The sequence below is a fragment of the Thunnus maccoyii genome, chromosome 2, assembly GCF_910596095.1.
Source record: "Thunnus maccoyii chromosome 2, fThuMac1.1, whole genome shotgun sequence".
NCBI lineage: Eukaryota > Metazoa > Chordata > Actinopteri > Scombriformes > Scombridae > Thunnus > Thunnus maccoyii.
Window position 1 is genome coordinate 37,895,424 of NC_056534.1, and position 15,822 is coordinate 37,911,245.

Genomic DNA, 15,822 nt, shown 5'->3' on the forward strand with positions numbered 1-15,822 from the left:
CGATACATGAGGTTGGTTCAGTAGAATATGAGACTCTCCTTCCTTCCAACCTTTTGGTCATGATTTTACATCCGAGGGTTTGTGCACAACGAAGCCAAAAGAAACAAAAGAAAGACGTCCTGTAGGTGATTTACATGCTATAGTGATAAAATGAGTTTGACAGATAACAAATATAAACACAACGTTCTGGAGAAACAACAGGAAGTGTTTCTTTCTGATTCCTGGTTGCTTTTTATGTGTTTATGTCAGACTGAGATAAGATGAAGTGAAATAGTAAATGAATAGACTTCCAGAGGAAGCAGTGTGTTGTGACACAGAGATCATCAATCATACATGACAGTCAGAATCAATCACTTTACTGATATTTGATCAGGTTTTAGTGTTGGACTGTGTAACAGTCGTATGGTCTCTCCCCACAAATGTGATTTGTTCAAACATCGAGGTATTGATCGTGTCTGAGAGCCACATCTTAACAGACCTCCTTCACTTGTGCCTCAGGAGGTCGAGCAGGTCGTCCTCTAAACGGAAGGTCGACGGTTCGATTCCCGGCTCCTCCAGTCCACATGTTGATGTGTCTTTGGGCAAGATGCTCCTGATGGTTGTGCCGTGTGTGTGAATGATTAGATTTCCTCTGATGGGCAGGTTGGGACCTTGCATCAATCAATCATGCAATCATACACACCCTGTACCAGTTCACCGGGAATGGGTGACTGTGATTCATAGTGGAAAAGTGCTTTGAGTGGTCGGAAGACTAGAAGTACAATCCCTTTACTTTTCCACACTGTTAACAGACATTTCTGTAGGTAGTAATGAGACATTAATTGACTGTTTTCCTGGGAACAGTGATTGTCTGATGTCCTGTTTAATAGCTTTGGGTCGACGCTCCTGTAAACTCAGCAGTAAGAATGTTTGAACAAAATAACCACATTTTCTCTCATCGTTCTTGCACAACTAGAACTAAATAGCTCTACATTATAAAACAAGAACAATGTTGTTTTTATTCTTATGTTTTCTACATCAGCTGAATAGCACGACATCATGTATGTACATGTGACCACCAGTGTGCGTACAACCAGACAGACAACCAATCACAAGCCTGAATTGTTGTTTTAGAATTTTAGACTAATTTCCTCCACATCAGTTGTCTTTTGCTGTTGTCTGATGGATTGTCTGAGCAGTCAGTGATCCAGCTCGGGTGGATATCTGGCATGTCTGAGTTTTGGGCAGCTTTCTTGGCAGTCTGATTTCCCAAATAATGTGTGTTAACCTATAGTGAGCTTGTTTAAATACTCTCCTCCAGTGTGACCACCCATGTAGTTGCAGATCAGTTGATCCATACAGTGTGATTCTAGCTGTACAGAAAGGCTGATAAACATGTATGAGAGTAATAGAAGCGTTCAGCATTTTTACCCATTAACATCTTAATAAGTCAGTTAGCTGGAACTGATTCAATGTTCAATAGATAGTTGCTTTTTCTCTGCCTCTGTGTGAATCAAGGACCAGTTTAACTCAAAACTTTAAACTTCACATGTGTTGTGTGAGAATAGAAAGCTTGAATTTCTACATAAAGCCTGGCTCTCTTTGTGTTTTATTAACAACCAGAGACACATGTCCATACCTGTCCACCCGGCAGTCTCTACAGGTATTTTCAACACTGTCTGATTACAAGATGTAACCGACCCCACAGACAGAAAAAGAGACAGAAAAGCAGAAGCTTGAAAATTAGGTGACAAACCACTTTCTGGGGCTCGTGGTCGAGCAGTGTGTGTGATGTGAGATGACAGCCAGGAAAGCAAGCGGCCAGGGAGTCGGGCAGCTCCGGTAATGACACACAGACTGCACCCCGCGGGACTCTTCACACTGCTGTGATATGAACTAATGGAGCTGCAGGACATTATGTAAAAACAGAGTAGTGTAAAAAAGAGGGTGAGGTTGGGAGGGTCAAGAGAAAGAGAGAGGGAGAGAAAATCCTGACACTAATGCCATGTGAATAAAGGACAGAAATTAAATAGGAGTGACGAGGATATGAAAGAGAAAGCAGAATGAGATGATGATTAGCTGTAATCTAAGAGGGAGAAAATGCAGTAAGTAGTGCCCTCACGATCCGTCTGAATAGCAGGTTTGGTCTCACAAGTGATTACACTGCTCACAGCCCACTTTCAGAGAGAAAGAATCAGGAGAGAGCGATGGCGAGACGTAGAGGGAGTTTAGGAGGCTGAAAAGAGTAATGGATACCGTGTGAGTTAGTAAGTGAGAGGAAATGAAAAAGCAAGATCCAGAACAGACGAATAACCCGGTAATGGAGAAAAGAGGTGGTATCTGCACGTAACATGTCAGAGAGAGAGAATGTGTGACTAAAGGGTCACTTCACCCATCTAACCACATCCAACCACATCCAACCACATCCAACCACATCTAATCACATCCAACCACATCCAACCACATCCAACCACATCTAACCACATCCAACCACATCCAACCACATCCAACCACATCCAACCACATCTAACCACATCTAAACACATCCAACCACATCCAACCACATCTAACCACATCCAACCACATCCAACCACATCCAACCACATCCAACCACATCTAACCACATCTAACCACATCCAACCACATCCAACCACATCCAACCACATCCAACCACATCCAACCACATCCAACCACATCTAACCACATCCAACCACACCTAACCACATCCAACCACATCCAACCACATCTAACCACATCTAACCACATCCAACCACATCTAACCACATCCAACCACATCCAACCACATCTAACCACATCTAACCACATCTAACCACATCCAACCACATCCAACCACATCCAACCACATCTAACCACATCCAACCACATCCAACCACATCTAACCACATCTAACCACATCCAACCACATCTAACCACATCCAACCACATCCAACCACATCCAACCACATCCAACCACATCTAACCACATCTAACCACATCCAACCACATCCAACCACATCCAACCACATCCAACCACATCCAACCACATCCAACCACATCTAACCACATCCAACCACATCTAACCACATCTAACCACATCTAACCACATCTAAACACTCACCAACATGCAGAATATTTCCAGATATACATCAGTGGTGCTCACAACATTATAAAAAAATCAACAGTCATGTGTCTTTCCAAAAACAACGCCCGTGTGGCTCCGGATAATCATAAAACCATCACGGCAAATACAGATAAAAAAGAAACAATGAGATCATAAATACAAACAATGAAATCTTAGAACACAGCAGATGAAGAAATGAAAAGCAAGGATGAAAAAGTAAAGCTTAAAGATTAAAAGCTAAAAGGTTTCTTATAAAAGAAGATTTCAAGGAGAGATTTGAAAGACATTACAAATGTCGCCTGTTTAACATCAATGGGCAGATTATGAGTTAATCCGAGGGCTCTAACTGCACCTTTTGTCACCAAAGTCTGTGTCATCTACAGACCTGAACTCTTAACAGTCTTCATTGGAAACACACTAGTAGAAGAAGATGATCCAGACAACATGAATGTGGAGAGCATCACAAACCAAATGACTGAAATATCTCCAAAATAAAACCAAAGCTAGCATGCTGAGATACCACTACAGATAAGTAAGATTCACTGCATGAAAACTAACGTGTTCATCCACCTGTCAATCATTTCCAACTTCCCTCCTCTGTCTGTGGCACCTTCCTTCAGTCCATCTGTTCCCACTGAACACGCAAAGCTTGAAAAATGGGTCACAAAGGTATGATACAGTTTTTAATCATACCTTTTAAATTCTTAAAACACCTGTCGTGTTTAGCAAATGTTAGTCAAACAGGAGTAAACAGTGCTTGTGTTGTGTTGTTTGCTAGTATTTAAGGCCGTTCCCATGCTCACTGTAATGAAAGAAAACACCATCCAGTGCAACAGTTTGGCTGTTTGGTGTGTTTCTAATAGATTTTGGACAACGATGAAGATATTTGGCTTCACAGGCAATACTTTCTACCAGAATCTGTGAGTTGTTGGTTTTGGGATTTGTTGATCATTGGAAAAATCATCCTTTAAAGACATGAAGATGTGTCGGTGTGGTGAACAGATGGAAGCATGGATGATAGGCAGGGTTAAAGGAAAGAACTGGATTCACAGATGGAATAATAATGTCAGGGTAAATTATATTTAGCACTCATCCTTATAATTCATTTCAAACTCAAGCATGTTGAAGCTGAAACGCTCAAACAATGATGGATTTTGATGGGAGTGCGAGGTTAGAGGTGAATGGTGCATTAAGTGTCGCTCATGCGTGAGAATACCTTCATTACCTCCCTGAACAGAGTGGAGTGTATTTACTGTCAGTGAAGATAAAATGTCAGGCACACACACACACACACACACACACACACACACACACTCTCCGTCCCCCCTCATTTCCACCACTGCCAATCCCTCCACCATCACTTGACACTGCACTGTTATTACCTCATTACAGTGAAAAGTAGGTAACAGATCATTTCTGTCCCTGTGGGTAAAAAAGTGGAGGAAGGGGGGAGATGGGCTTTGATGTTAAGTGAAGGTAGCGCACCTAAGCCGAGGATTGCTCAGTCTCCTGCATGACTAACAAGTATGAGCGATTGCACGCGTGGATGGACACACGTAGTTCACATATGTGTACGCAGGCACACATTGCAAACATATAGAGCGTAGCAGAGCATGTATAGTGCACATGTAGGTTCACAGGTTATAGGTTCACAATTTTTCAAGTCTATCTTAAAACAATAATGAACAAATGAACAATGAAATAGGGCTTTTTTGTTCTTTTGCTGTAATGATTCCTTACTGACCATTAGAAGATCCTTCATAATGACAAAATCCACAGTCCTCCTTCTGTGCAAACATGTATTTCAAAGTTTATCTGAAGCTAATATGAAGCTTCAGCGTCCAAATGAGTCAAATCAAGTAGATATCTTTCAACGTTACAGTCTTTTTAGTGCCAAAGTCCCTCTTTTTGTTACTATACATCCACTGCAGCTCAACAGGGAAACACAAAGAGGGAATTTGATGCTATAAAGACTGTAAATGTTGCAGATATCTGCTTGATATGAATAACTTAAATGCATTTTTGCACAAAATGACTGTGTAGACACACAGTGGATTTTGGCCCCCATCACTTACTTTGAAGTGGATCTTTCAACAGTTAATGATTACAGTGAGGAAAACCTCTTTCAGTGTTCAAATGGGCACCTGACTGTTGTTTTAAGACAGTGAGAGATAACTGATTACTGCAGTTTGCTCTAATCACGCTGTGATGTGTGGAGGACACTTAAAGAAATATGTTTATTTGCTTCTTTCCAAGAGTTAAATGAGAAGATCAATACAAGTTTGATATACAGAGCTGGAATCAGGGCATGGTTAGCCTAGCTTAGCACAAAGACCCAGGACCGCAGGAAGCTGGTAGCTGCTCAACAAAAGACAGCTCAGACAGCTCAGACAGCTAGCCCTGCTCTCTCCAAATGTAAAACATTTATGGTTTAACAGAGAGTTATATGCTGAACGCAGTGACTGTGCAGCATCCTGAAATGTTATCACAGCAAAGTTGCCAGGTTTCGAACAGAGACTGAAGCCAAAAACTGTATCTGGCAACCCACACTATAGCCGGATATTTTGCCCAAAAGCGCTGGGCGGATGGATAAAATGTTCATCAAGAAATAGCTCCGACACGTCTCCCCCTGAACTCTGAAATTGTCGTTTTTACATTTCTATTTATGAAAAGCTTATACAAACATCATACATTATAAATATAAGTGAGCTTTAGAGGTTCTTGTTCATTTCACACAGAACCAGTCTAACTTCTCCCCCAGTTTAAACACATCCTGACTCCAGCTCTGTCCTTAACACACAGACACGAGTGTTTCTTTTAAGGTAAACAAATGTCTTCCAAAACAAAGTACACAACAGGAAAGTGAAACAGCATCACCCAACACCTCCAGTCGTCTCAGTCATTCACACAGAAGACCTATGACACGATGCTGTTCTCATTAGATCCTCTCTGCCGTGTCGCCTCCAGTCACTCACATTCGGGAATAATCCATCTCGACTTGTATGTCCTGATGAGTTGTTTGGTGGTTTTACATGGCTGACTGACCTGCCCTTGACCCATCCATGGCACCAGACATTAAGCTCTTCCTACGTCTCCTCGTCTCTCCATGAAGAAAAACATTTTGACAGAGTTGTCTGTCCGCACAGTCGGTAACCTACATTATATAGTAAATGTCATTGAAGCAGGTGGCTCTGTAGCATGCTAACAATGCTCAGCTAGCTCTGTTAGGGCTCCTTGATAATAAATGAGTCACCTTGTCTGTGTTTGAATATTCATAACCAGTGAACACTCCTTTTTTGACATTGCAAGGAGGGCAAAGTCTCTGAAAACATCATAAATACAAAACATACATAAAAAAATATGTCAAACTGTTCATATTGTTCTGAACACAAACATGAGTACATTTCTTCCTGAGGCTCATGGTAGCTGGACGCGCTCCATACCTTCCCGTTCTCTCTCCTGCTGTATGACTCATGACCTTGTTTGCTGATTGGCTCCGTGTCTCTGGTTTCCAGGACGACCACTCCATGTTTTTCCAGTTTGGTCCGTCCATCGAGCAGCAGGCGTCCGTCATGCTGAACATCATGGAGGAGTATGACTGGTACATCTTCTCCATTGTCACCACGTACTACCCTGGTTACCAGGACTTTGTCAACAAGGTAAATAAACACACATACGATACAGGAGGTGCATCTGTCATTATATTTATTATATTTATTATTATCACCAAGGTAAATAAGGAATATTATCTGCTAAGGTAAATGTATTCCTCTCATAAAAACAGCAGGATATTTATTACTAATACAGATAATGATTGTTCATTGTTTCAACCATAGACTCAAATAAGAGATTCACATTAGTTATTATTCATTCAGTCATTTGTGGACCAGTCACAGGAGGTTTTACACTTACTGTCATTTTCACATGTTTTTCTAAGACAGTGATAAGATGTGTGTGTTTTATCTTTTTTTAGTTTTGTTTATTTGTGTATCTTTTGCAGTTTTATGCATAAATAACAAAATGATCCTAACAAAGGCAGCCATTGCTGAGGACCTGATTGTCTGGTTTTAAAACATAATTCCAAGCGTTTAAATGTGATAAGGTTGGCAGAGACTGATATAAGTGGGGAGCCAGTTCCATTTTCTGATTGCTTTAATGGAAAAAGGCAGATTGGCCGAACATTTCTTTTTGAATGCAGCCACTCACTGAAGCCTCAGCCTCCTTATCTCCGGGCCTGAGCGCAGACTCTTTCAGGGGGGGGGGGGGGGGGGGGGTGGTACGAGATCCTGAATAACTTTGAACATCAGACACACATTTGAAAAGAATAAAAAGTTACAGCAGTGACACTGCCTTGACTTTGAACAAAGTTAGAGTCACAATCTGGTTTAAAAGAAGAAAAAAAACACACATTAAGGTTAAAAATGAGGCGACTTATTGCACGTACTCCTCTAAGGAGCATTTCACAGTAGTCTAATGAGCTTTATGCTGAATGTATATCCACTGTCTCTACTCTATATGGGGCAATATTTGAAAATATATCAACAAACTGATTCAGAGCAGCACAGGTGGATGACGTTGAGACAAAGCTTAATCCAGTTCATATTTGTGCATCATGAATCTCATTGTCCTCTCTTACTGGTAAAAACATCAAGCTCACATAAAAGATCCAAGGTTTCTTTTTCTTCTTTCAATACAGAAGAAAATGAGTGTTGTAATGTGATTTACTACTCACACAGAACGGTTTGCTCTGCCTGTTTTCCACTTTATATAACTTAGTTTGAATCGATCCCCTCCAGTAACATCTACTACTACTCTCTGACTCTCTGACTCCTGTGAAATACAACACAAATAAAAAGATGTCTTTAATCTAAATGCCATACAGGAGTTATGATCTACAAGTGTAAATTTATAGGCAATCATAAAATCACTTCCTGCTGCAGTAGGAAACTATCTGTGAACGCTGTGCTGCTCGGGGGATTACAGGTGCAGATTAAAGAAATAAAGTTGACACTATCTCCATGAGAGTGAGGATATAGTCCTTAGATTTGGGAAAAGATATTATCTAATCTTAAAAAAAAAAAAAGAAAATCGACCAGTGCTTCCTACTCTCAGGAGATATGTAAAGACAGAAGAGTTTTGTGATCTGGGAGCTGGAGGAGGAGACATCTCAGTCAGTTTTGTTCCAGTATCTCTCCTCAACAACTGTATGTGTGCAGCCTACACCTTTTTAAAAAAAAAACACGTCTCTCTCTCTTTCCTGTCCAGATCCGCAGCACCATCGATAACAGCTTCGCGGGCTGGGAGCTAGAAGAAGTCCTCCTGCTGGACATGTCAGCAGACGATGGAGATTCCAAGATCCAGAACCAGCTGAAGAAACTGCAGAGTCCCGTCATCCTGCTCTACTGCACCAAGGAAGAGGCCTCCACTATCTTCGAGGTGGCTCATTCTGTCGGCCTCACAGGTTACGGCTTCACCTGGATCGTTCCCTCGCTGGTGGCCGGAGACGCAGACAACGTTCCCTCGGTTTTCCCTACAGGTACACAGAAACACGGATCAGTAGGAGGAGTTATTAGCATCAAACAGAGATCTCATGTGCTCAGAGTAGCATTAGCACCATCGCTAATTGAATAGATGCACTCAATTAAATGTAGCATAGAAAGCTTGTTCAAGTTTTTAAATATTAAATCACCGTTGCCAAATTAATTGTGAGGCTTTGATATTAATAATAGTGTAAACAAATGAGAGCAAGAGACCCCCCCCCCCCTCACCCCCCCCTCCTCACTCTCTGTCTGAATCCACTGGTATCATTAGCATTTTTCAGTATTAGGACCACTTTCCATAAAGGGAGTTATGTGAAACAAGTTTTTAAGGACAGATGGGGGTTCTATGTTATATAGAGTGTAACCCTTTCAGGCAAATTTGTAATTAGTTATTTTGGTTTATTTACTGTAAATAACTTTTACTGCTTGGTACATCAAGCATCTTCCTTTTAAAATCCAAGATCCACCACAGGACCCCTGATGTTAATCTAGATAAACGTAGATGATATTCCTCAGTAATCATACAATCATTATATCTTTGTCTCAGAATTATGTGTTAATAGAAGTTAAAAGTTTACACTTTATATTTTGAAGTATAATATTGTTGGAGGCTCTGGAGAATATAATAGCCTTTATAATTAGCCTTTATTGTGCAATATCAGCATATCCGTGTATTGTATCATTCATTAATATCAATATCATATTTAACTACTTATATACAGTATAGATATCATCGCATGGTTAAACAGAGTCCAGAGGTCAGAGGTCAATATAACATTGAATTGAAGTGTGTTCTTGTAGTGTAATCACACCATGTTCCTGTTAACTTCAGGTAACTGAGTTTGAACTTGTTTTGAAGTTCATTTGGTTGCAATAAATTGATATTTTTACAGTGACTCATTATCTAATATTCACAAAAACCACGAGAGCAACGTGGACCGACGAGCTTCACTTTTCTAATAATAGTCTGAACCTTCGGATGTTGTTTGGTCTCAGTTCAGGCAGGAAACACACAGCTCACCTTTGTTGTTGTTGAAGTGGCTCTCGCTCGCACCCTTCCACTGACCAAACAGTTTATTTGAACTATGAACTATTTGCTCGGGCAGGTGACAAAACATATCACACTTTAACACGTGTGAAAGTAGTAACAACAGCGAGGCGGTCTGAAAACGCAGGTTTGTCTTTTTCCAATAGATTTACGCTGCAGGTTTCAAATGTAAACACATAATCCGAACCAGCCAGTGGAAATGAAAAGCCTGGTTGTTTATGGGTGTTGACATGTGAGAGCCAAGCAGAACATAATGAGAGATTGTTTTCATGTCTTATTAAACCAGTATGAGCATTTTTAAGAAAGTAAGCAGCTCCACTCAGGCTTGGAACAAATGAAAACATTGTAGGTATGATTAGTGTTTGGCCTCTTCTAAAATGCTTTAATTTTTGATATATATATCTATTTTTTATATCTTTTCCCCCTCTAGCTATTTTTCATTGTACTTATCCTCCCTCTCTTTCTCTTCCCCTGCTTTTAATCTTTCTCCATATTTCTTTCTACTTCTTTCCTCTGTCCACACATCCCTCACCTCACTCTGTCTCCCTCTCTCTTTCCCAGGGCTTATCTCGGTGTCATATGACGAATGGGACTACAACATCGAGGCCAGGGTGCGTGATGCAGTGGCTGTCATTGCCACGGCGACCTCCACCATGATGCTGGACCGGGGGCCGCACACTCTGCTGAAGTCTAGCTGCCTTGGGACACCTGACAAAAAGAGCTCCAACACCGGCCACTCCAAGGAAATACTGAAGTGAGTCAATGCTGGGGGGGGGGGGGGGGGGGGTCGGGGGCAGGAATGGAAAAATGTACAAATATTGGTAATGGACACTTAAAATGTGTAGTAACTGAGCAAATGTTTGCTAAACCTCATTCCAGAAAAGCAACTGTCCAATCATAGCTGAACAGAGGATACCTTGCAGGGCAGGACTGAAGCGGTCTGTAAGGGTCTGTAGTTAGACTGATAAAGAGGATAAGACCACCATCAGCAAAAGAGTTGAAGCACACTTAACTTTGGCCAATCACATGCATGCAAGCACACATTCCTGGTGGATTACTTTGTAACGTGAACGTTGTGATGTCACAGTGACAACTTGTCTGTTACTACAAAACATCTGATAAGTCTTTGAATGCATTGATCTGTAGCTTCAACTCGACTTCCTGGATCGTATTTCATTATATCGCCGGCACTTAAACAATGCGCCCCCACCAACGCAGCCCCTTGCTCTGTTTTAATGCAGTGCTGTTTTCGGTCTGAACGCAGCCTAAAGAATGGATTCAACGGTGTGTTTATCTGCTCTAACGTAAGCCGCATTCGTTAGCATGCTTGGCTAACTACCTGATTTCTTACAGTCGTAACTGAGCGTTATTTCCAAAAGCAATAGGGGTTACATGTAGAGCCTGACCAATACATTTTAGGGCTGATTTTAACTTATTGCAGATAAATCATGTAATGGAAAGCCAAATGCATGTGTCTGAGTTATTTTATTACCAGTGTTGCTGTTGTGTAGTTTGTTTACTGGGGAGAACTGGGATTGCACTGTTGGCAACACACTAATCCTAGTGAGTTTAGTGAAAGCATCACAGCTGAGCTAGTCTCAACTGTCATCCTCTCATACACTCAGCAGCGCAGCCTGTTGACTAATTTGATTTTATATTTATGTGTGAGACAGTCAGTAAGACAGTTCTGGTTTGTTTCCGTCAGTTTTATTTGTGACAGACGCTATAAAACACATTTAGTTCCTAGTTCAGTACATGTTAGTCCAGTTACAGTTGGTGCACAGAAACCAGTGAAATGAAACCTGTAGTTTGTCTTAAAGCTTTAAAACTGAGGCACAGTCCCCTTTACTGATGTCTGATGGGGGGGGGGATTGACTTGGTATTTCATTATACTTCATAGTATCACTGGAAACAATAAAAAGTCAGCTGGAAACTGAGTTTTCAACTACAGAGTTGAAGTGTTAGCGTTAGCTTATACTAGCTTGCTACAGCTGATAAAATGAAGTGTTAGCATTAGCTTATACTAGCTTGCTACAGCTGATAAAATGAAGTGTTAGCGTTAGCTTATACTAGCGTGCTACAGCTGATAAAATGAAGTGTTAGCGTTAGCTTATACTAGCGTGCTACAGCTGATAAAATGAAGTGTTAGCGTTAGCTTATACTAGCTTGCTACAGCTGATAAAATGAAGTGTTAGCGTTAGCTTATACTAGCGTGCTACAGCTGATAAAATGAAGTGTTAGCGTTAGCTTATACTAGCGTGCTACAGCTGATAAAATGAAGTGTTAGCGTTAGCTTATACTAGCTTGCTACAGCTGATAAAAATGAAGTGTTAGCGTTAGCTTATACTAGCTTGCTACAGCTAGTAACAGTCGCCGTTTCAGCCAACAAAATCCCTGCTTGCCAGCTAGAAATTAAAAGTCTGCTTTTGTTTACTTTCATATGAAATTTAAGACCCATTGTTTCAAAAATAACTGAATTTCAAAACCTGCTGTCATTATCATTGTAAACTGCATATGTGCTATGAGAGAATGGAAAGCATGACGGGTGTAGCAACAGTAACAAAGGCTGTAAAGGGTTGCTTTACTTGGTATTATCAGCACAGATCCTTCGTCATCTGAGCTGTAACTTCAGATAAACAATCTGTGTTTTTGATGGAATATTGTTTTGAGTTAAAGCTCGGGTCCAGGAAACATAATCTTTACTGCTGGAAAAAAAGAGGGCAAATGAAAAATCAATGAGCCATGTTCACCTTGTTTTCAAAGCTTTGAAATTTATATTGGTGTACAAATGGAGCAGGGCGTCATGCACAATGCAAGAAGAGAAGAAAAGAAAATGAAATCTTTTTTAATTCACATGGGTCAGAGCCAAAGGAAGCGGTTGGTAAATTAACAGAAAAAAATGTAGTTTGGTTTTCAGTTGCTGAAGCACAGTTTAAAATATCAAATAAATGCAGCACACGTGCAAGCACACACACGCAGTACGACATAATCTACAAATATTCACAAATACTGCACACACACAGACATTCATACAGTACACAAACATTAACAATGTGGACTTCCCTGAGGAAAACCAGAATCTGTTTAAGCAGCCAATAAAAACCCCCAAACATAAGATGAGCTCTCCGACTTAGAACAACATCTTGTCCTATCTTTATCTTAACCCACAGCCATCTTTAAAGGAAAACATCCTTCTTTTCCTCTTCCTCTGAACCTCCTTGTTTTCCTTTTTTTGGCACATTACAGAAAAGCAGGAGCATTGGTATTCAATAATTAATCCCCATTTAACTTCATAGGGCATGCTTTTACTGTTCACATTGATCGGAAATTCCACAGCTAATTGATTGCTCGGGGACAACCGGATTAATGCAGAAAGAGCCAAAGAACAACAGTGGGATTAGAGCTAGCACACATGCAAACACACATGACATTTTACTGCTCTTTGGGGCTTGATCTAATAAAAGTTAAGAATATATTATGTATTTTGCCTTACAAATCTATGCACCTACCTGCCTTTCATTCCCCCTTTTTTTACTAAAATGTAACAATTTCTTCAGTTTTTGTTTGTTTTTTTCTCTGTCAGTTTGAATTTGGGGGATGTGAAGAACTAGGAAAATATTATGCAAGCTCCCCTGCCATCACTGCATTAATCTCCAGGTTGAGGTTGATGTATTACTGTAAATTGTGGTCTTGTCTTTTACCCGTGTTCCTGTTTTTAATATCGGGAGCGCTTATGCGTGCCGTCTAAGATTCCGCCACCAACGGGACTGAGATAACAATAACCCCACAGCCATGAATATTTCAGTCCCCAGAGGGCACTTTGAGACACAGGGTTAGCTCTCAATCATCCTTCAGGCACACACCTGGGACTCTCCCATTGCTCTCTGTGTGTGTGTGTGTGTGTGTGTGTGTGTGTGTGTGTGTGTGTGTGTGTGTGTGTGTGTGTGTGTGTGTGTGTGTGTGTGTGTGTGTGTGTGTGTGTGTGTGTGTGTTTTTCAACCAACCATTCCATTTTTCTCCATTCGACTGAGGGAAGGTAGGGAGTTTGGATGGGTGGATGTCGGTGGTGACTCCAGGGGCTAGCAGCAACCTAACACACACACACACACATACACACACACACACACACACATACTGTACATCCACCTATTCCATCCACTCACCCCGAGAGACAAAAGCAATAATAAGGCCATATGTCTGTGCGTGGTCCTGCATCGCTACAGGCCACAGAGGGCTGCATGCATGCTGGATTAGCATGCCATCCTGTCAGCGCTGATGGACGGAGATGGGAGGCCCCGTTGAGTCACGCTCTCAGATTTGGTTGGGGGCTGCTTGACCTTATGGGGGCACACACAAACATGCATACACCGCAGGCGCTCACACGCGCCAACACAAATAACAACACAAATAAGCGAACACACACACACACACACACACAGAGCTCTAGAGGCCATCCATTGTTTCCTGCCTGACAGAGAGGACAGGAACGCCGGGATAATGAGAAAATGTGCTCCAAGTGGTTTTGGACAAGACACTAAGGGGCTTATTTGTGTGTGTGTGGTTCAGGGAGAGGGATTGTTTTATTATTTGTTTGACTGTATATGTGTGTGTGTGTGTGTGTGTGTGTGTGTGTGTGTGTGTGTGTGTGTGTGTGTGTGGCGTTCAGATTCCCTCTCAAATCCCCGTGCTGATATACAAACGGTAGATATGATGTAAGTGATGATTAATGTTTTGTAGTGAGTTTGCTTTTATGTGATCTGACGAGATGGTGGATTATTTACTACTGAGTACTGTAGAGTACTGTACTCTGTACTTACTTCAGATGGAAATATTGTTCTTTTTACTCCAATATATGTATTTATTTGGCAACTATAGTTACTAGTTAGGTTTGAGATTAAAAATATGATGAGCTTATATAATAGATTGTATTTTTAAAGATCAAAGCAGTGCTCGCCAACCTTTTTAGCTGCTGATGTTTTTTAAAAAGCAGCATTTCTATGAATTATTAGCACAAAAGACAGATTTCTCTTTTAAACTTCTCAAATAGTTTTATGTAAATCATTGTTCAAGGGACCCAACCCCCCCCCCCCCCTCCCCCCCACCACCACAAAAACAAAAACAAAAGAAACCCACAAATTTGTGTAGCAGAACTTATTTCTTCTTTCCAACCTCATTAATCTTGATATTTTTCATTGGCATCATTAATCATTGGTATTTTTTTAGCACTGACTGGTTTCCTGCGTTTGTTTCGAGCCTCCCAGTTGAGCTCATAAGACAAGCTTCTCCTCAGGCCAGTCTAACACTCGTGCTGCCTCTCATGCATGGAAGACGACAGTGTTACTCTCATCCTGTGTCACCTTGAAAGTATTTTTTCCCCGCAGCGGGAGAGCAGTATTATTGCATTCCTTAAAGGCCACAATAAAAGTGTCTGTCTAATAAATCCTCGCTCTGTTTATTGGAAGGCGAGCAGGTCGTTTCTCAGCTTTTGGGCATCTAGAGCACAAATGTCTCTTTTCATAGATCCGTCCTCACATGGAAGGAGGGTCAGAGTATCACATTAACACGTGGTCACTTGCACATCATGTCACTCACACTTTTCTGTTTCACTTCTGTCCATTTCATCAAGATGTCTGTCTGATACCTTTTGTTCCTGAATATTCTCTGTGTGATGTCTCTCAGCAGTCCGTTCTCACTGAGAGCTAAATGTTGAATCAGAAAGCCACCATGACTCTCCTCCACCCTTCTTCATTTTCTTCCTCTATCAAAAAGTCTTGATCCTAATTTTCCTTGTATACATATGTTGTAAGGGGGAAGGATTAGTGAGTTAAAGGACAGGATTACTAATATCGAGCATGAATTCAATTTTTCTCACTTAACTCTGTCCTCTCTTAATGATTCAAATGAACTCCTGTGTAAATGCCATAGAAATAACAAATCAATATTTCATGTGGCCTTTATAGCAATGTTCACTTATTGGATCAGTGCACACTAGTGCACATCTGTTATACTGTATTTCTGCCTCCGAGATGCTCAGCAGCTCGTGTGAATTGTTACACTTTTCAATGTTATTGACACATTTTTTATTATGACGTTTTGGATCCAGTTTTTGATGAGAAGCTTAGTTTTACTTCTGT

The 15,822-nt window shown here is 41.0% G+C and overlaps 1 protein-coding gene across 7 annotated transcripts in view; it reads left to right on the forward strand.

Annotated features, from left to right (window-relative positions):
- grin2bb (glutamate receptor, ionotropic, N-methyl D-aspartate 2B, genome duplicate b) overlaps nt 1-15,822 on the forward strand; it is a 99,529-nt gene that overhangs the window by 54,652 nt on the left and 29,055 nt on the right. For all 7 annotated transcript variants that reach the window (XM_042399406.1, XM_042399397.1, XM_042399434.1 and 4 more), the window contains 3 exons: nt 6,616-6,759; nt 8,366-8,636; nt 10,250-10,442. In XM_042399406.1, coding sequence (XP_042255340.1) covers nt 6,616-6,759; nt 8,366-8,636; nt 10,250-10,442 — 608 coding nt within the window. The remainder of the gene's footprint in view (nt 1-6,615; nt 6,760-8,365; nt 8,637-10,249; nt 10,443-15,822) is intronic.